This window comes from Microtus pennsylvanicus, chromosome 21 (genome assembly GCF_037038515.1).
Source record: "Microtus pennsylvanicus isolate mMicPen1 chromosome 21, mMicPen1.hap1, whole genome shotgun sequence".
Taxonomy (NCBI): domain Eukaryota; kingdom Metazoa; phylum Chordata; class Mammalia; order Rodentia; family Cricetidae; genus Microtus; species Microtus pennsylvanicus.
The window spans coordinates 26,712,009-26,732,394 of record NC_134599.1 but is presented as its reverse complement, the minus strand read 5'-3'; the positions used below and the strand labels follow the sequence as shown (position 1 = coordinate 26,732,394).

At 42.8% G+C, this 20,386-nt stretch overlaps 2 protein-coding genes across 3 annotated transcripts in view; one reads left to right on the top strand and one right to left on the bottom strand.

Moving 5' to 3' along the window:
- Positions 1 to 642: 642 nt before the first annotated feature.
- Gpatch11 (G-patch domain containing 11) lies at positions 643 to 10,193 on the bottom strand. The gene is made up of 10 exons (XM_075955773.1): positions 10,009 to 10,193; positions 9,066 to 9,192; positions 8,162 to 8,233; positions 7,438 to 7,664; positions 6,459 to 6,500; positions 5,114 to 5,234; positions 4,903 to 4,993; positions 4,056 to 4,166; positions 2,323 to 2,404; positions 643 to 745 (listed from the first exon to the last, which is right to left on the bottom strand). Exons 3-10 carry the CDS (start codon positions 8,206 to 8,208, stop codon positions 690 to 692), a joined length of 777 nt encoding a protein of 258 aa, XP_075811888.1. The 5' UTR covers positions 8,209 to 8,233; positions 9,066 to 9,192; positions 10,009 to 10,193; the 3' UTR covers positions 643 to 689.
- A 120-nt stretch (positions 10,194 to 10,313) lies between these two features.
- Heatr5b (HEAT repeat containing 5B) overlaps positions 10,314 to 20,386 on the top strand; it is a 76,598-nt gene continuing 66,525 nt past the window's right edge. The window contains exons 1-6 of one of the 2 annotated variants that reach the window (XM_075955768.1): positions 10,314 to 10,399; positions 11,347 to 11,494; positions 14,770 to 14,981; positions 15,662 to 15,770; positions 16,753 to 16,902; positions 19,740 to 19,911. In XM_075955768.1, the coding sequence (XP_075811883.1) occupies positions 11,369 to 11,494; positions 14,770 to 14,981; positions 15,662 to 15,770; positions 16,753 to 16,902; positions 19,740 to 19,911 (769 nt within the window). In that variant the 5' untranslated portion in view covers positions 10,314 to 10,399; positions 11,347 to 11,368. Of the gene's footprint in view, positions 10,400 to 11,210; positions 11,495 to 14,769; positions 14,982 to 15,661; positions 15,771 to 16,752; positions 16,903 to 19,739; positions 19,912 to 20,386 lie in introns of those variants that run through there. The other variant, XM_075955767.1, reaches the window with a different exon arrangement.

Genomic DNA, 20,386 nt, shown 5'->3' with positions numbered 1-20,386 from the left:
ATGCATCAACTAACTTTGTGGAGCCCATTCTCTATGGAGAGATTCTACCTCGCTTAGCCTAGGCATGGGGGAGGGGTTAGGCCTTGGTCCTGCCTCAGTGAGGTGATGGGACAGACTTAGCTGACTTTCCAGGGGAGGCCTTACCCTCTCTGAGAAGCAGATGGGAGGTGTGGTGGGGAGGGGGGGATAAGGGGAGCGGGAAGAGAGCAAGGAAGGGGAACTAGGACTAGTATGTAAAAAAACAAAAACAAACTATGAAGGAGCCTGATGAGAGAACGTGGCAGTGTTTTGTGCCTCGGCTTCCAGCTGAGAGGCCTGACTTGCGGTGCTGGGACTGAGCTCAGGGCCGTGCCCAGGCTCGGCAGGCATTCTACCATTACAGTATCCCTCAAGCTCTAAGGCAGACAACTGATTTCCTGATTCCCATGATGGCTTATTTCTCAACTGATCCCAAGTAAAGAGGTGACTAAGCGTGTTACCTGTTGGGATGCCTCACAAGCATCACAATACCAGCATAAATCATAATTGTCCATCTCTATGATACTTGTATTCTGAAATAACAGTAACTTTTCCCCAAGCCAGTGAGCAATTTTACCCCAAGTAGAACATACTTCTGAAAGAATCAAGCATTACATAAAGTCCTTCTTTCCACACCGGCATAGATAGTTTTTACTTTATTGGGAACAATCTCAGTCATGATCTGCAGAGGTTGGTCCTGGGCAATTTGAAGATAGGTCTTCTTTATCTGCAATTTATGTAGAAGAAATAAAAGGTAAATATATACAAGTTTAGAGGAATTTTAGAAAATTGTATGCAGTATTTTTGGACAGTCATGTTTGTTATTTATTCTACAAAATAAACGAGGGAAAGATTCAAACAATAATAAAAAATAAGGGGCAGGGGACTGGGGAGCTGGCTTGATGGTTAAGAGCACTGACTGCTCTTCCAGAGGATCTAGATTCCATTTTCTGCATCCACATGTGGCTAACAACAGTCTACTCCAAGCCCAGGGGATCCGAGGCCTGCTTCCGGCTTCCATGAACACTGAATGTTCTATCTGAAAATCTATGGTACATAGATAGACATGTGGGCACAGCACCCAGAGGCACAACATAAAAATTTAAGAGATTAAAATAACAAAAAAATCCTCATTCTCAGATACAAAGTTCTTAATTACAAGTTAATAAGGTAAAATGGACAGGACAGGAGACAAACAGCCCAGTTAAGATATCTGGAAAGGCTGTTCTGAAGGGAAAGGAAGTAGGAATGGATCTGGGGGAGAAGGAAGGTTGTGTGGAGGAACTGGGGGGAGAGGAGGGAGGTGAAACTGTGGTCAGGATGTAATATGTGAGAGAAGAATAAATAAAAAAGAAAAAAATATTTGGCAAAGGTTAAACTAATTTCTTCTTCACAATAAAAAAAAAGAGAGTGGATTTCAACAGACTTGATTTTAATGAGTTAGGACAATAGTGTGCCTAAACAGAAATTAGTTATAACATTTTAATGCAAGCATCTATCAAAGAATGAGTCTCCAAAAAATAAAGCATGAAAAAAAATCATTATTTTCAAGTTTTTTTGCTCCTCCTCCTCCTCTTCTTTTTTTTTTTTCGCTGGGAGTAGGTGGTTGAGACAGGGTCTCATTATGTAGCCCTGGTTGGGCTGGACTTGCTGTGCCAGAGAGCTGCGGTCACAGCACTCACATACAAACTTTGAACACACAAAGATAAAACCAACCCATCTTTCTTTCTTCCTCTCTCTTTTCTTTTGTTTTTTTCCAGACAAGGTTTCCCTGTGTAGCTCCGTAGGACAGGCTGGCCTTGAACTCAAGAGATCCACCTGCCTCTGCCTCTTGAGGGCAGGGTTTAAAGGTGTGCGCCACCATGCCTAGCCTTTGTAAGTTATTCTTTAGACTTGAAATTATTTGAGTAATGAAATGGTGAAAATTCTTGCACATTTAGTTACTGAAGAAATAAGTGTTGAATTCTTTTTTTTTTTTTTTTTTTTTTTTTGGTTTTTCGAGACAGGGTTTCTCTGTGGTTTTGGAGCCTATCCTGGAACTAGCTCTTGTAGACCAGGCTGGTCTCGAACTCACAGAGATCCGCCTGCCTCTGCCTCCCGAGTGCTGGGATTAAAGGCGTGCGCCACCACCGCCCGGCATAAGTGTTGAATTCTAATAAAAACTCGAAGTATTTCTATAATCAGTATTTCTTTAGCACTGGCCCCACACTGCTATTTGAATGGAATAAATAAGACATGCAGGTTTCATTACAAACAAGCAAGTATTCACGGGCAGTATTTCTAAAGCATAAATCATCTTCTCACCTTCGTAGGCTGTCCCACACCAAATGCAATACAGATGTTCTTCTCGTAAGTAGCCAGTGAGTATCTGCAGTTTCTCCAGCACCTGACAGAGGACACAGGGGCGTCAGTGCTTGCGTCGACCAGAACCTCGGCTCCTGAATCTCAGTTCGGGCCCAGGCTTGAACTCTCCTGGTACACTCTCAAACAATTACTCAAGGTGTCAGAGCAGAGGTGATAGATTTGGGCATGTCTCAGCTGACTAACCACTTGTCCACAAGAGACAACTGATGAACATAAAAAAGGAATCATCTTCTGGCTGGCTCTGTGATGAGGTTTTGTTGGTTTTTTTTTAAAAAAAAAAAAAGACAGTGTCTCATGGACTCTTGAACTGGAGTTGCTATATAGACCAGGCAGGCCTTGAACTCACAGAGACCTACCTGCTCCTGCCTCCTGAGTGCAGGCATTAAAGCTGTGCACCATCATGCCCAGCAGGAACATCCACTTTGAGTGGCACATCATGGAACACCAGAGTAGCCACTGTGCCCAGCGATAATTAGGATTCTCAAAGACCTCTTTTACTTTCAAGGAAATCTGTCCCTCCGGTGAAGGGATGGAGGACTGCCTCCTTCAGCCACATTTCTCAGAGAGCTCAGCTAAGCCATACATGTGTGCTCCAGGCTGTGACTACTACCTAGGAAAATTCCATATTCAAGTAACTATAGGAGTACTGTCACCTGCTCCTGAATAATAACATTTTAGAAGTTAATTGTGCATATGTGTATATGGTCTAAGGTGCTTGGCAGTGTGTGTCAGAGGAAAATTTGGGAGTTGGTTCTCTCCTTCCACCACGTGAGTCCCGGGGCTAGAACTAAGGCTGTTAGGCTCAGCAGCAGGTGCCTTCGCTCACTAAGTTACCTCCTTCCACCCTGTGCTTCCTTCTGGCTGTTCTGTTTGGGGAATGGATGAGGTACACATTAGGATCACTTTTAGAAATTTAACAGGAAACAAAGCCAAGTGAAATCATTTAGATTTGCAGCTAATCTGTAATTTTCAGTAAACTACAGTGAAATGGAGAATTATATGAAATTTTTATTTTGGGGCTAGTAACTCTCACTGCAGGGTAACTTTTCTCCCCGGGGGGGGTGGGGGTATACAGCAATGCTGGGGAACACTTTTCGGGTGCCAAGCTGCAGTTTCCAGTTTGCACACCCTGATCAATCATTTATAACCGCTCATTCCTGGATTCCTGAGGAACGCTCAGCTGCTCCTTTCTGCCACTCCTGCGGGGCTGAGGCACTGGAGACTCGACATGGCATGCTAATAATACATGCGATACACATCCAATCAAGGCTTCTCTGTTGCCTACATAGCAGCATAGCTGGTCTCCATCCTCCAGATGCCAGTTTCACCTGGCAACTGCAGCTTCCTCCTTTGGTATGTCACCGCCTGAGACCGCTTGCCTAGAGAAACTTCCCATCCAGACCAGCCAGTTCCTCCCCCAGTGCTACCCCTAATGTAGTAGGTACTCCCCATCAGAGGGAGCACACCCAACCTGATCCTAGTTTTCCTGTATGTGTATCTTTGTGTCTGTCCTTTCTCCATCCCTGCACCTTAGTCAGGTGACAGGACTCAGGCCAAGTGTTACTGTTACACATCCTCTCATGCTGCCCATGGCAAAGAGTTACCCACTTCAGGGGCTAACAGTGCCAAGGCCAAGACTCCTGCTATGAGGAGACAATGGCGCCCAGACATACACTCAAATCCTCGCTCGTGATTTCGTCTTCATCCTGCTCCTCCTCTTCCTCTTCCTCAGTCTCCTCTTCGGGCCTTATCCAGTACCATGCCTCCCTGGGAACCTGAATATTCTGAAAATGCAGAATTATTCTTGTAAAATGCAGCTACGTATGTCTTAATTATGTTTGTGTTAACATGAATCTGTTCTTCCAATTAATATTCACTGAGTGCAATTTCCTGGTAAAGACCAGGGCCATGAACTGTGATGACTGAAAAGGGCAATTAGAATTTTGTCAGTCAAGCAGGAAAGATGAGTGATGGGTAGAAAGCTATACATGTAAGCTAGGAAGTCATTACGTGTCAGCAAATACATGCAAGATAAAATCTCACGAAAATACAGTGTAGTAAAACATTCTTCGCGGCTACTTATGTAGAAACCATACTAATGTTTAAGTGAAGTCATTTTGTTTCGATACCACTCACTGTGTTTTGTAAAGGCAAAGATTTGTTTAAAACGATTTTAAAAGACTCCTACTTGAAATGAAAGCATTCCACCTTAAATTCCCAACAGATACACAGAGTGATAAGTACGGAGTAAACTTAGGTTATTCTGGTTAGTCAAACATGGGGAACAGAATTTCTATACATTCCAGGCCTGAGTAATGACACTTAGCAGACAACTCAGGACCTGGAGTAAGTCAGCCATTAGAGTGTCGGTAACCACAAAGGTGGTACACATCAAACGGAAGTTTTAAGGCATGGAGTCTCCCCATGTCAAAAAACTCAAAAAAATCACAAAAACAAAAACATAAACCAAATCATGCAGGTACCAAAACTCTAGGAAACTGGAAGGAGCTACCCACCCACCTTCTGGGTGTCCAGCTGCTGGCAAGCTCGCTGGCTTCTTCTCAGGTCGCCTTCGAGCCTCAGCTCATCCTGCTTACTTTTCAGCCGCATCCTAAGTAAAGAAGGGTTGTACAGTAAGGTCCCTATTCTCTAACTGCTTTATATACCCCAGCACCAAGGAACACCGAGAATAATAAAGGGGATTTGAACCAGTTCAGAGAAAACGCTTTACCGGAACTGCTCGGCAGCCTTTTCTTCATTTTGGTTTATCATGTGGATTTTTCTCCTGTAGTTTTCCAGCCTCTCCTCTGCTTTCCGTTTTAGTAATGACTCGTGACCTATGCCACTTTTTCCTGGTCGCAGACAAAAATTTCTGATGAGGAATTTAAGAACTTACTCATTTTTATTTAAACTTCCAAACACGACAATTTAAATACTTAAGAAATTAAATGCAGTTCTCATTTGAATATAATTATCCAAGCTTATTTCATTAAAACGGCAACAGAAAACACAGAGTCTCATCCAAAACACTAATGATACACATACTTTTAAAAATTAGGAGCTGGGCAGTGGTGGCACACGCCTTCAATCTCAGTACTCGGCAGGCAGAGGCAGGCAGGTCTCTGGGTTCAAGGCCAGTCTGGTCTACAGAGTGGGTTCCAGACAGCCAGGGCTACAGAGAAACCCTGTCTCAAACAAAACAAAATAAGTAAGTAAATAATAAATAAATAAAATAAAAATTAGGAAAATAGTATCAACTATCATACTTTCATAAATGTATGCTTGTTTTCTCTTCAGTTAATCCAAGGAATGACAGTAAGAAATGCCATTGGTAACATTACAGATGACAAGAAAGGTGTTCTGCGCTCCGCAGTTGTAAAAATGCCCCCCGGTTTGTGGTGCTGGGATCAGAAGCAGGGCCATGGACTGGATGAGCAGATGGTCTATGAGTGGGCTTCATCTTTAACTCTTTGGCAGGCCTCACTATGTAGCTCAGGCTAGCCTCCACATCTCCATTTTCCTCCTAAATTCTGGTATTACAGATGTATAACTACAAATGACTATTCCTGGCTCCCTTATATTTTTTATGATTTAAATTATATATATATTTGTTGTTGTTGTTGTTGAGACAGGGTTTCTCTGTAGCTTTGGAGCCTGTCCTGGGACTAGCTCTTATAGACCAGGCTGGCTAAATTTTATATTCTATGACTTCTATTTTACCAAAACATACTTTAAAATTTTTTACTATAAAAACAACTTTAAAAATATTTAAAAGTGGCTGGGCGGTGGTGGCGCACGCCTTTAATCCCAGCACTTGGGAGGCAGAGGCAGGCGGATCTCTAGGAGTTCAAGGCCTGCCTGGTCTATAAGAGCTAGTTCCAGGACAGGCACCAAAGCTACAGAGAAACCCTGTCTCGAAAAACCAAAAAAAAAAAAAAAAAAATTTAAAGTTTAACATTTTACTATTCCATAGGCTTTCTATGATAGCCAAATACAAGAACATCATCACAAAACATAGTAAGCAAACCAATCTAAGTTATTGTTACTTAATATACCAATAAGAAGATTATATATACCTGTTTTGACATTGATAGGAATTGGTTCAACAATGCCATCTCCTAAAAAAAGAAAAAAGAAACATAGATTAGAAATATTTTACTTACCACCAAGTTCAGGTCAGTCAGCGAGGTATGTAACATTACAATGCTCTCCGTATATCCCCTCCCAGTCTCAATGACACTGCAAATTGAATTCTGCAAACGAATGCTCTCTTTCTCAGCTATTACCTCTCCTAATTTCAAATACCTCCTATCTACCTCTCTATCTAGCATCTATTTTTGTGACCAGGGTCTCTGTGCATAGCTGTAACTATCCTGGAACTCACTATATAGACAGGTTGGCCCTGAACTCACAGAGATCCATTTGCCTCTGCCTCTCCTATGCACATATGCCATTTTAGGAAGTGATATTAGGGACACAACAGTCTTAGTGGGCAACAATCTCAGAAGGAAACACTCTTCCTATATGAAAAATCAAAGTGATTAGAATAGAGAAAAAAAAAAAAAGCAAACCGAAGCCACAATTTACAGCCACTACATCCTCATAAGCAGTGTGATTTCCCAAAGGGGAACACAGCTCCTCCAACTGGAAGGTCAGTCGGATGGCTGCCGTGGGCACAGAGCAAGCCGAGAAGAGCCCCATGATGGTCCCCAAAGTTGCTTCATTGCAGTGTGGTCATTGTGCTTCCCTGCCCATCGCCTGCACCCATTCCTCACTGCTCCCCTCGCCTGCACCCATTCCTCACTGCTCCCCTCGCCAGCCGCCTGCCAGTGCCTTTGAGGCGGCGGCGGTGGGATGGTAAGCAGCTTGTGTCGGCATGTGTGGCGTTTAAGAGGGCCGTGAGCAGACAACTCTGTAAGGACTGCTAGCACCAAAGATGCTAAGAAACTTAAGTTGTTTTACTTTTTGGTAAATAAAGGCACTGTCGGCCTAGGTCTCCATCAGCACACTGCAGTTGAGTGGGAGAACATTGAGCCACTTCCACGTACAACTCACCGCTCTTGCCCAGAGCCTGGCCACTCTTGTATCCCATCTTTTGGAGCAAAGCGAACCCCTTGTTTTCACAGCCTAGTGCATTCTTCAACCCGACGTCACGTCTTTCCCGCTCTTCCTCTTTCACACTCTTCTGCCTGTTTTTCAGATTAGCTTCCTGCTGCTTTTCTTCTTTGCGACGGGCCTCTCGGATCTGCCTCAGCATTGGCACGCCTGGTCTGATGTCTTCTCTGAAAAAGAAAGGCAACAGTGTAGGCGAGGGTAGGAAGTTTTCTCTCTTGACTCTTGACAGAAGACAGAAGAGGGTACCCAAAGAGGGTTAAGAGCAGAAGTAAAATGGTTAGTACCAAAAGAGAGGAGAAAGCTCCTGTTCTCTTTGTAAGGACTCATGGGATGTTATCCATGAAATAGGAAGACTGATTTTTCCTGGAGGGAGGGGAGTTCCAAACAGGGTTTCTCTGTGTAGTCCTGGCCAGCCTGAGTATGACCCCCAGCGCTGCAACAGCTAGGCATGGCTTTTGTACACACCTGCAATCTCAGCTCTTAGGAAACAGAGGCAGGGGAATCAGCTACATAGTGAGCTGGAGAGCAACCTAAGCTACATGAGACAGACCCTATCTCAAAACAGCACACATGATTACGGTACCACCACCCAAACACTGTCCTTATTTTATAGTCTACAGATGCCTTTTGCATATCATCATATTAGGCATACACATTTACTTACTGAACATTAATGAAGGAATCTGACATGTAATCCTCTTCTTCGGCCATGTTCAACTTCGTATGACAACACTGCCTACAAATCAAATGGGACAAAGTAATAGTATTATTATTATCATTTTAGTTTACCATGATGGAAATCAACCAGAGAGAGAGGCAATGCTACATGATGCTCCCTTGTGCACAAACATAGAGAATTTCAGCACTCTATGTCCTAGCAACAGAGAAGCAGCCAAGCCAACAATGGCTAATTGGAAATGGTGTCGGCTTTTGAAACCTCAAAGCCCCTGGAGTGACTCACCACCTCCAGCAAGGCCCACCTTCTAATCCCTCCAAAACAAGTCCTCCAACTGGAGACCAAATATTCAAAAATACGCGTCTACTGGTACCATACGGATTCAAAACACCACAGAAGTAAACACTCTTGCTTTGTTTTTTTGTTTCTTTCCTGAGATCGGACCACACTATATGCTGTATCTCAGGTTGGCTTGGAACTCACGATGCAGTCCAAGATGGCCTTGGAACTTGTGATTCTCCAGACAGACACGCATATAATCATGTGGTATTCTCCAAGATGGTCGGTTCCTATTAAACCTTGCCTCTGGGCTTTTTGATAACTCTGTGCACTCTCCATATTGAGCCACTCGTGTAACCAACAGGATTTTGAGTCTGAGATTGACTTTTGGGTCATACCGCACACTGCACTCTGTAAAGCTGGTAGCATGGATTAACTGAATCAAGCCTGTGGCCACACAGGGGAGCAGTCAAGAAGCTCTTTGGAGCATCCATGTGGAAGGATCTGAGGCACAAATGTGTGAGCCAAATCAGGAAGCCACCTGGGAAGCAGTCCAGCCTGAGGTGAGTCAGACTGAATACAGGCATGCTTACACATAACAACTAATACTCACCTAGCTCATCAACAGCTCAATAGATATGAACAGTTAGCTCCACTTTCCAGCTGGAAAAATTAAGGCTCAATCCAGCTACATGATTTGTTCGCAGCCACAGAGAATACAGGTCTTGGTGATTTTGCTCCTGAAACAGAACGAGGCTATAATTGTCATCGCTGAGCTGGGTGTAAGGAAAGCGTTCTACCATTGAGCTAAATCTCTAGCCCAAATCGAATTATTTTTAGGGGGAACATTTCCACAGTCAGACACGGTGGCCCTTTGGTGTACTGGAGTTGACGGCAGCATGATCTGCACAGTGGAGCCCCTGTCTCAGAACATGAAACACACAAAGTACAAAGTATTACAGGTTACTTTGAAAGTGCTCCCTTTTAGCTATTACATCTGATAGTTACAATTTTCATACCTCATCACACTTACTTACACCCAGGTATTGCGATGTCACCGATAGACACATTTTGAGGAAGTTAGTTACTATTGGTGAGGAAGTTAAATTACTTTTAAGGAGTGGAATAAGGAATTTAGGTCCTCAAGTGTGAACGCTCTCTTGCTAAGAGGACAATATACACCGGCGTCATCCACTCCCTTCAAACATAAGCATAAACTTCACAAGGCAATGGACAGAAAACCCAGGCAACGATGCTGGACCATCCCTTAAGAGTCACAGCAGCGAGGTGGTCTACCTAAGGGGACATCATACAGCATTTGTGGATGGGTTGGAAATGGCTGTGTGTGAAAGATAATGTGGAGCTCTTTGCTTATGCACCTAAAGAATGGGTAACCGTTTTCTCAACGGGAATATTATAGGTGCAGGCTTATTCTTTATTGGGCAAAGGGTACGGTAGTTTGAAGCAAGGGCTACTTAATACACGGAGGTGGGCTACCTCTTTCTATGGCCGTCTCGAGCATCGCTGGTCCTTCCCTCCCTCCTGCCGCGACTCACCAAAACGACCACTCACGGATGGGGCGCTGCTGATGTGATGGGCAGTCACAGCCAACTAGCACCGACCTCAAAATCTTCTGGGCGTCCGCAGACCCTAAAGACGCAGCTTTACCGCCTCGACCCCCAGCGTGCTGCGCATGCGCCATCCAATTTCGTGCGGGGCTCCGCAGAGTTTCATCCCACTTGTTTCTGACAGCGGATTCGTCCGGAAACTTGCGGGTGGGCGGGGTTAAGAGAGCGCGAAGAGTGCGCGTGCGCGTGACCAGCGTTCTGCGCCTGCGTATTCCTCCCTCTTCCTGCTGGCAGGAGTTTGAGAGGCGGGGCATCCGGGTCCGTCCGCCGTGACTTCTGCCGGCGGAGCTCAGCTGCTCCGCTCTTGCTAGACTAGGAGGTGAGGCGGCTCCGCGCGCTGTCAAAGCCTGCCGGTAGACGTGCACCGCGATCCCTGTGCCGCGGGGACGTTTGCCGAGGGCTGAGGAGGGAGTTGCAGTTTTAATGCCCGAGAGCCTCAGCCTCGTGGGGTTGACAGCTCTGGGACCCCCGCGACGGGAAGCTGACATCCTGGGGCGTCCCCGCGACCCCGACTCGCGTTTTCCTCAGGCCCTAAGCTGTCGCGACCCTCGGAGCAGCGGGGTGCACCGAGACACCGAGCAGTCGGGGTCTGCATCTTCGGGCCGAGGGGTTGTCTCGGGCGCTACTACTGCGGAGCCCCGCCCCTCGCCTGTCGGAAGCCTGGGGTCCTTATCCTGGGCCCTGGTAGCCAGGGACCGGTAAAGGTGCCGGTACACTCAGCCAGGGACGGAGAAAGCTCGCCAAGAGGCGTGAGCTTCTTGCTTAGGGGTTCTCATGGTAGAATGAATTACCGGGAATAATGCCTTTTTGCAGTATTTTCATTTTTCCTTGCGTTCCATTCTTATGTCCAGTTTTGTTTCTTCCGTTGTCTTCTCAAAATTGGTTCTCTCAGGCTGTGTGTCAAAGAAGTTATATTGAACAAATAAGAAATAATGAGAAGTGAAACCGTACTTTATTTCCCTATCTTAGTGGTTGCATTTATGAGACTTGACATATTAATATTTAAAAATCCTTACATGTGGGGACTGGAGAGATGGCTCAGTGGTTAAGAACACTTGGTGCTTTTGAAAAGGACCGGGGCCCACATGGTGCCTCAAAACCATCTCTAACTCCAGTTGCAGGGAGCTAACACCTGCTTTGATGGAACTCTGTGGGCAGCAGACTCACGTGGTGCACATACATTTATGTAGGCAAACAGTCCTACACATAAATAAAAATTCCTTACATGCACTTCTTTTTTTTTAAATTTTATCTAATCTGTTTAAGGTGTGAATTAAGAACTTCAATAATGGAGTTAGCTCACAGCTTATTGCTAAATGAAGAAGCATTGGCTCAAATCACCGAAGCAAAGAGACCAGTGTTTATCTTTGAATGGTTAAGATTTCTTGACAAAGTCCTAGTTGCTGCCAACAAGGTAGGTACTGCTCCTCTACCCCCATGAGATTAATATAAAGGAAAATTTAAACATCGTGCTTTGAAAATGTTATGAGTCACTCACGTCAGGAATTTCTAGTTTATCTTTCTCTTGATCAGCAACAAAACCCAAACCCTGACTAAATCCTGCTTGTTGGGACCTTTACATCTTGGCTTAGTGTGACTGGGAGAAGAAGATGACTCTGTGGCTGGTGTCACTCATGGTCATCAGTGCCTAGAAGTGGTCTCTGTGATGCCTGTGATTCCAGTGTCTGCATGTCCTCTCTGGGGACTTAAAAGAGACTTTTACTGTTTCTTCTACTTCCTACACAGACTCTTTGATGCAAGGTTGTTTTTGTTCATATTTTGTTTATTTTTTAAGCATTAGATGTGTTCCTCAAATGAGAACTGTGTTCAGACTTAAAAGTGAGTCATAGAAGGTGTTCTGGAAAAGGTGAATTTTGTTGGCGGAATGTCAGATAGGATAGTCCTGTCCTTACTGTGTTAGTTTGTTCCTCTTGACTGATTGTTCCCTAGTAGATACTTTTCTACTCTAGTGTCTGGAGGAGATGTGGTTAATTGTCTAGGATTGAGAGACTGAAAGACTGGGATGGGGAGCCTGAAGACTTCAACACTCAGTATGTAAATATTCACTTAATTCCTTTTTTAGTACAGTGACCTCATTCCACAGTTGTGCCTGATCCCTCCTTGTCCAGAGTTGTCCTGTCTAACTGTTTTTTCAGAAAACAAGCCTCTAGCCTTCTTCTAAAATGAGGAGAGAAGCGTAGAAGATTTTGTGGGGTTTTTTTTTTTTTTGGCTTTGACTTTACTTGGTGTGACAGGCTTTTATTAGTTATTCATGGCTGGCCTGGGACTCATTGTGTTTCCCAGACTGGCTTCAAACAAGCTGCTGTCTTCCTGCATTAGCTGCCTGAGTGATGAAATGCTGGACGTGATGGGTGTTCTCCTGTACACCCTTTTAGACTATCAACCAGTCATTGCTTTTGTTTCCAGGTGAAGATTTAGTCTAACCTCAAAAGGCTCCCAGGCCTTAAAACCATGAACTGTTGGAGTAATTTGTGTCTTAATTTCTTTTTGTTTTCTCTGTTGGGAATCCTAGGCTTTGCTTGGGTTCTTTTGCTATTGTCGTGGCTGTTGTAAACTTGTGTTCTGATACTATTGTTCTTGCCTGTTAGAATCACTTTAATTGCCATAAAGACAGTAAATGCATGGATTCCCTTGTAACCTTTAACTGGAAATTTTACTTACCTCTTAAATCTTCTGTAACTGAACCTTTGTTGTCTTCCTTCCACTGAAAAGTTTTTTCCAAGTTATCACATAACTCAAATTATTCAACTTAATAGTCAGGACTTGTTTTATTTGGTCCTTTCCCATCATCTCACATAGCTGATCCTCTGCGTTAAATACTCAACACTCACGTTGTTTTTTTTTGTGAGAGTCGTCAGTGTTACTCTTTAGTGATAGCTAATCTTAGGATTTCTACCCCCATTTCAGATACCCACCTTTCAGAAGATAGCTCATGGGCTCCTATGTAGCTCAGTTGGCAGAGCACTCGCCTCTAACATGCAAAAAGTCCTGGATTTAATTCCTAGCACACATAAAACAATTTTATGTGGCGGCCCACAGCAATAATCCTAGCCCCTGGGAAGTGGAAGCAGGAGGATCAAAAGTTCACAGTCGTCCTCAGATGCACAGTAAATTCAAGGGCAGCGTGGGATTCCCTCTTCTGTCCTTTCTCCTCCTCCTTTTCTACACACACACACCCACACACACACCGCAGAGTTAACACTAACACATCTAAACCAAAGTAGTGATTTTCTTTTTCAAACTTATCCTTTCCCAAATCCTTAAAATCGTCCTTTACTTCTTTGTTAAACCCCCTATCATGCTGATTAGCAACCGCCTGCTTCTCCAGTGTCTCTCTTCCAGGTTGTTGCAATAGCTTTCTAATTGCCCACCCTGCTCCTGCCGTGTGCGTTCAGCAACCGCACTTTCCGCACTCAGAGTTAACTGGGTGAAACATTTAGATTACAGCGCTCTCTCAGAATAAACTGAATGTTCTTCAGTGTGATCATCTGGGTTCTTCTGACTTCGTCTTTGACTGTTTTCTCCTACTTCATCCCAGCTATCCTGACCTTGCTGTCCTCGGGTGTGCTAAGCACACTTCATTTGCAAACGTTGTATGTCTTGTTCCCACTCCCTGGAATGTTCTCCTAGATAGCTGCATAGCTCATCACTTCACATTAGAGAGAGATGTTTTCCTAATTAATATATTTAATAGTAAGCACTCATACCATTCATGTATTTATATCCTGTCCCTCCCCCCAGAATGTAAGTTTCATGAGATCTAGACTTTGTTTTCTTCCCTGTTGTATCCAGCGCCTAGAGTAGTACATGGCTTGTAGTAATTGCATTGCATTTCTTTTTTTTAAATTTATTTGTTTTATTTATTTATTTATTAAAGATTTCTGTCTCTTCCCTGCCACCGCCTCCCATATCCCTCCCCTCTCCCAATCAAGTCCCCCTCTCTCATCAGCCCAAAGAGCAGGAAGAGCAGACCAGGTTCCCTGCCCTGTGGGGAGTCCAAGGACCTCTCACCTCCTTCCAAAGAATGAGTGAATTCTAGATACTGACTAGATAATGATTACGTGTGGATCTGGGAATTATGTTCTGTTGCTTAGATCTCTAAATTTCTTTTGGTTTCCTTTACTAGCCCCTAACTTTTTGGACAACTCTATCTGCCCTTTCAAGGGAAAACCTTAGATATCAGTCATCCAAACATTAGTATATGATTTAACTTCCTAAGTTGATCTGGAACTGGTTCACACAGTAATCTCTTTTGTTGAAATGAAACTTTTGGACAATAAAGGGGACTAGTGATTTAATCTAGGAAAGAGTGGATCATTTCTTACTGAAGTTTTCATTTTTATAAAAGTTTTTATGTATGAGTTATGCTTAGTGAATACAGGTTTTAATTATTAGAGCCATCATACATGTTAAGTATTTTTGACTACTAAGTAATAAGGGTACAAGGAAAAATATGATGGTCTATTTATCTTTTTTTTTTTTTTTGGTATTTTTCGAGACAGGGTTTCTCTGTGGCTTTGGAGCTTGTCCTGGAACTAGCTCTGTAGACCAGGCTGGTCTCGAACTCACAGAGATCCGCCTGCCTCTGCCTCCCTAGTGCTGGGATTAAAGGCGTGCGCCACCATCGCCTGGCAAAATATGATGTTCTTTTTCTTTTTTAAATAACAGACAGACGTAAAAGAAAAACAGAAGAAACTTGTTGAACAATTAACTGGATTAATAAGCAGCTCTCCTGGACCACCTACTCGGAAATTGTTAGCTAAGAATCTTGCAGCCCTTTATAGCATTGGGGACACTTACACAGTTTTCCAAACACTAGACAAGTGCAACGACATTATCAGAAGTAAGGATGACACTGCAGCCTACTTACCAACAAAGCTGTAAGTACGCTTACAGGAATCCCGGCGTGCTCTTTTTCTAGGTGATTTAGGGACTCCCTATCATAAAGACCCCAGTGGGTGGAACCTGAGGCATTGTACTGACAGGAAGTTCTAACTAGATCTGAGGAAGGGGCTGGGTTTCCTCATGTGCATCATCCTATGAGACTTTGGACATAGCTGGGAGAATTGACATGGTGTCAGCAGTGGTGTCTAAGATGGAAAGAAAAGACTTAGGAATGGGGAAGACTAGTCTGCTGACCCAGTCCAGCAAGTTAAAGAAATGAAATTATTTTGGAATCCAGACCTTCCTGCTCATTGAACTGCGTTTGCACTAGAGAGGCAACGTCGAAGTAGAGACCATTTTGCTTACAAGTTTACTGATGAGTAGATTAAGTTGAGCCTAAAATGTTTAGATTAAATACAAATTAATTTTTGAAAATCAGAAACGTATAATGAATTGTCTTTAAACCTTTTGCATATTTGTGTGTGTGTGTGTGTGTGTGTACACATGCACACTATATTTTGTGTGTGGAGGTCAGAGGACTTGTGGGAGTTAGTGCTCTTTACGCTGTAGGTCCTGGAAGTGGAACTCAGAACATTGGGCTTGACAGCCTCTACTCACTGAGCCCTCTTGACAGCCCAGAAATTGTTAATTACTAACCACTGAGACCATTTTACAGGGCAGCAGTGGCTTGTGTTGGGGCATTTTATGAGAAGATGGGAAGGATGTTGGGCAGTGCATTTCCAGAAACAGTGAACAATCTGTTGAAATCTCTGAAAAGTGCAGAGGTAAGTTTTACAGCAAGTATTTGATGCCTTGCTCATGACGTAATATTACAGATGTTTTGTTCTGTTACTATGGTCCTCATGTTGCTTACCAGGACAGTGATTTCAGATTGCCATGTCTCCTTTTTTCTAATGTCTATTTTCTCATTTTTTGGAGGGGATTCCAATGGTTTTTAAATGAGTAAGCTTACCTATTACTTTTTACTTAATTCTATTTTTCAATCGCCATTTTATATTTTTTGGCATTTTTATTTTTTGTGTCACAGCTAGTGTATCAGTTTCATGTGTCTGCCATAATCCATTGCTGTACACTGTGCATCATAGAACAGCAGAGGCTTCTTGCCCACAGTTCTGGCACCCAGGGATCAAAGGTCACAGGCTCATCTTTCCTCCACAGGCTCTAGGGGAGAGCTGTGCCTTCTTTCCTAGATTTAGTAGGTTGCCACCTACTCCATATGACATCATCTTTGTCTTCAACTGCAGTTACCTTGTTTGCAGTCACAGTCACGAGTAAAGGGGTTTAAGACTTAACATTTGTTTCTGAAGGGTGCAGAATTCAAAACTGATGATGATATCAAGTGAAATTGTTCTGTTTTGTCGAGTCAGTTTGGCTGTAGATCACTTATCAATGTCTGATAGACAAAATGTAGACTAAGCTCAAGACTCGGATATAATTTTTTATGTGTATACTTGGGAATAAATTCAGGGCATAGCACACCCTGGGCGAGTGCTCTGTCTCTAACCTGTGTCCCCAGCTTGCAGTCTCATTTCCAGTCCAGGAGAACGGACTTCTCAGATGATGTCAATACTTAGTCTTATAGTTCGGGTACTTTGTGGAATTCCTAATCCAATGCTTTTCCTCACTGTCACAATTTGGAGATAAGATAATTGGCCCCAAGAGTTGTTATATCTTAGTGGGTTCTTATTAAATGATGGGATTCATTTGACAATGTGGTTTTAAAGTCTGCCTTACGTTCACGTTCAGTCTCAAGGGCGAAGTGAGATCCTAATGAGTCTGCAGAAAGTGCTGACTGGATTGGGGGGTGCGGCAGCTTCCTCTCACCGTGACATTTACAAGAATGCTCGATCCCTCCTAACCGACAGGTCGATGGCCGTCCGGTGTGCAGTGGCCAAGGTGAGTACCCAGTCTGTTTATAATGTCGTCCATTATGGTGCTTCTCTTAAACAGTTAATTTTTATTCTTTTAAAGTTCTTAAATTATGAGCATTTTTGGTTTGCTTTAATGTGCTAGCTATATTTTCTAGAACTGCATATGAAGGGGAGTATGTGGTATGTGCTTTTGTGTGGCTATGTGACTTCTTTCATGAAAGTACAGATATTTTGAGATTTATGTGTGTCTGTTTCCGTAGTTCATACCTTTCTATTATTTAGTACCCTTTCATTGTATGGATGCTTCACCTTTCTTATTCCTTTAAATACCTTTGGCTATTACCAAAAAAAGCTTTTGTGAGCATCTGTGTGCAGATTATTTTGTGGGCCTGTGCTTTTATTTGAGTCAATATGTTTTATTTGGAATGGCTAAGATTTGTTTAACCTTTTAAGAAACTGCTCATTTCTTCAAGTGTTTGTATAGGTTTAAATTTCTGCCTTTTTGCTTTTGTTACTGTAAGAGATTTCTATTCTTCCACGTCTTCATCATTATTTGATAATCAAAGTTTTTGCTTTAGTCATTCTAATAGATGTGACTGAGTGTCTCATGGTCTTAGCATGCCTTTCTCTAATAGCAAATGGTAAGCATATTTTTAGGTGTTTATCATTCATATTTTATATTAAGAAAGATGTATTTCAGTAGTGACCATTGCTTCAAATTTCTCTCATTACTGAGTTCTGAGAGTGCTTTACAGATGATTGATTTATTCTTTACCTAAGATAGAATATTTCTTTGAAATCTGTGAGTTGACTTAAGGGGAGGGTTTTGGTTTTGTCTTGTGGTTTTTAGAATCTAGTCTATCATGGAAAGATGATAGTAGGACTTGCCTTGTGGTTTTAGGGTACAGTCTATCGGGGGATGACGGTAGGACTTGCCTTGTGGTTTTAGGGTACAGTCTATCGGGGATGGCGGTAGGACTTGCCTTGTGGTTTTAGGGTACAGTCTATCGGGGGATGACAGTAGGACTTGCCTTGTGGTTTTAGGGTACAGTCTATCGGGGGATGGCAGTAGGACTTGCCTTGTGGTTTTAGGGTACAGTCTATCGGGGGATGGCGGTAGGACTTGCCTTGTGGGTTTAGGGTACAGTCTATCGGGGGATGGTAGTAGGACTAATGTGTGCCTGCTGTTCATATCTTGGTAGTGCAGGGAACAGCGAGAGGACAGAAAACTGCTGTAAGCACCCCATTCCACAGTGACCCTCTTCCTTTAGCTAAGCCTCATCTTAAGGTCCACAGCCTTCCAAAATTGTGGGCCCATATGCAACTATAAGAAACATGGAGCAATCCTTATAACTTTTGCTACATTCCCTTTGTAGTAGCAATTTGGACGTTGATATTGATGTAATCTACTGGTCTTCAGATTTCCCCAGTTTTAATTGTCTTTACTTTTTGAGCGTCTATGGAAATGATCATAGAGTTTTCTTCTTTAGTCTGCTAATGTAGATCACATTGACTAGTTTTAGAATTTTAACCAGCTGTATTTCCAGGATTACTTTACTTGGTTATGCTGTATCACCCTTTTCATTTGTTTTGTTTTGATTTGAGGCAGTGTCTCACTGTGAAATTCTAGATGACCTTGAACTTGAGATCTTTATGCCTAAGCCTCCCTAGCACTAGGAGTGCTGGCCTTTTGGATATTGTATTAGAGTGATGTAATGTTTGCATGATATTTTTGTATTTTTGTCCCTGAGGGATGTTAGTGTAAGTTTTTTTTCCTTTTTAAAAATATTTATTTATTTTTATTTTATATGTAAGAGTTTTTGCCTGTGTGTGTGTATGTGCACCAGATGCATGCTTGGTACCTGTGGCGGAACAGCTGTCCTGGAACTGTAGTTACTGATGGTTGTCACCACCGAGGGGGTGCTGGTAACTGAACCTGGATCCTCTTATAAGTGGTCTTTACCGTGGAGGCATCTCTTCAGCCCCATGGTTTTCTTCTCAGAATGTCTTCATGAAGTTTCAGGACTTAGCAGATACTGACTTCATGGAATAATTGAAAGTTCTCTTCAATTTTCTGGAAGAGTTTATATAGAATTAGCATTTATTTATTTATTTATTTATTTGGTTTTTTGAGACAGGGTTTCTCTGTAGCTTTGGAGCCTGTCCTGGAACTAGCTCTTGTAGACCAGGCTGGCCTCAAACTCACAGAGAATCCACCTGCCTCTGCCTGCCAAGTGCTGGGATTAAAGGCATGTGCCACTACTGCCCGGCTAAATTAACATTATTTTTTGCATAAATATTTGGTTGAATTAATCAGTGCATAAGATTTTAAAGTACAAAGTCAATTTTAGAATATATATTACTCAGGTAATCTATTAAGTTTTGATTAAGTTGTAAATCTGCAGTGATTATTATTTCTCTCCTTCCTAATTTTGGTAATTTATATCTTTTTTTCTTTTCCTTGATCAATTAGATAGATATTTATCAGATCAATTGGTGGCTTAGGTTTTATTTCTGTTTTGTTTTGGTTTTGCTGGACCTGTAGCTCAGCAGTGAGTTCTACTTTACATGTACGAGGCTATGGCCCAGCTTCAATTCCCTATGTTGCATAGGGGAAAAACCCAAAACCAAAAAGCCAGTCACCCAAGACTGTATTTCTGTTTTCTAGATCCCTGATTTCTGTTCTATCTTTAGTTCCATTTTGGCTTACTTTAAGGAATTAGGTATTTTTTTCTTAAAGGACTTCCCTTCATTGCCTGATACATAGTTTTGAAAACTGTTCATATGTTTGTCCAGTTCTTTGTGTATTTCTGGGAGTGAGCATAAGTTATCACTTACCTTTTGCCTTGTTTTTAATTACAGTGTCTTCTGGAACTACAGAATGAAGCTGTGTTCATGTGGACTGCTGAACTAGAAAACATAGCTACCCTCTGCTTTAAGGCCCTGGAAAACTCAAACTACGGGGTACGAGTCGCAGTGTCTAAGCTTCTAGGCACAGTCATGGCTACAGCCTTGATGCCGAAACAGGCAACAGGTATTGTTGGCTAGCCCTGCAGTAGACTATTGCAGGTATTTGAAAGTTTAGAAAATGCTCTCTTCTAAGTTAGTTATCGCTCATGGAGGCCACTTTAAAGAGATTTAAATTGTTAGATATCTTCTTCATCAAATGAAAGAACCTAAATGACACTTTCCCTGCAATTTGACACCTGGAGTTTAATACATTGGTAACTGCTATATAGGTCCTTTGGGGGGGCTGGAGAGATAGCTCAGTGGTTAAAAGTACTTGCAACTCTTTCCACAGACCTGATTTCTTCCCCGGCACCCATATTGGGCAGCTCACAACCACTTGTAACTCCAGCCCCAGGGCATCTGATGCCCTCTTCGGTCCTCTGTCGGTGCCTACATGTACATAGGAAGAAGCATGCACTTCCACAAAAATAAAAATTTGAATTAGATCTTTAGGAGGGGAAAAAAGTTGTCTGTGTCCTCATTTGGGAATGAGAACTGTC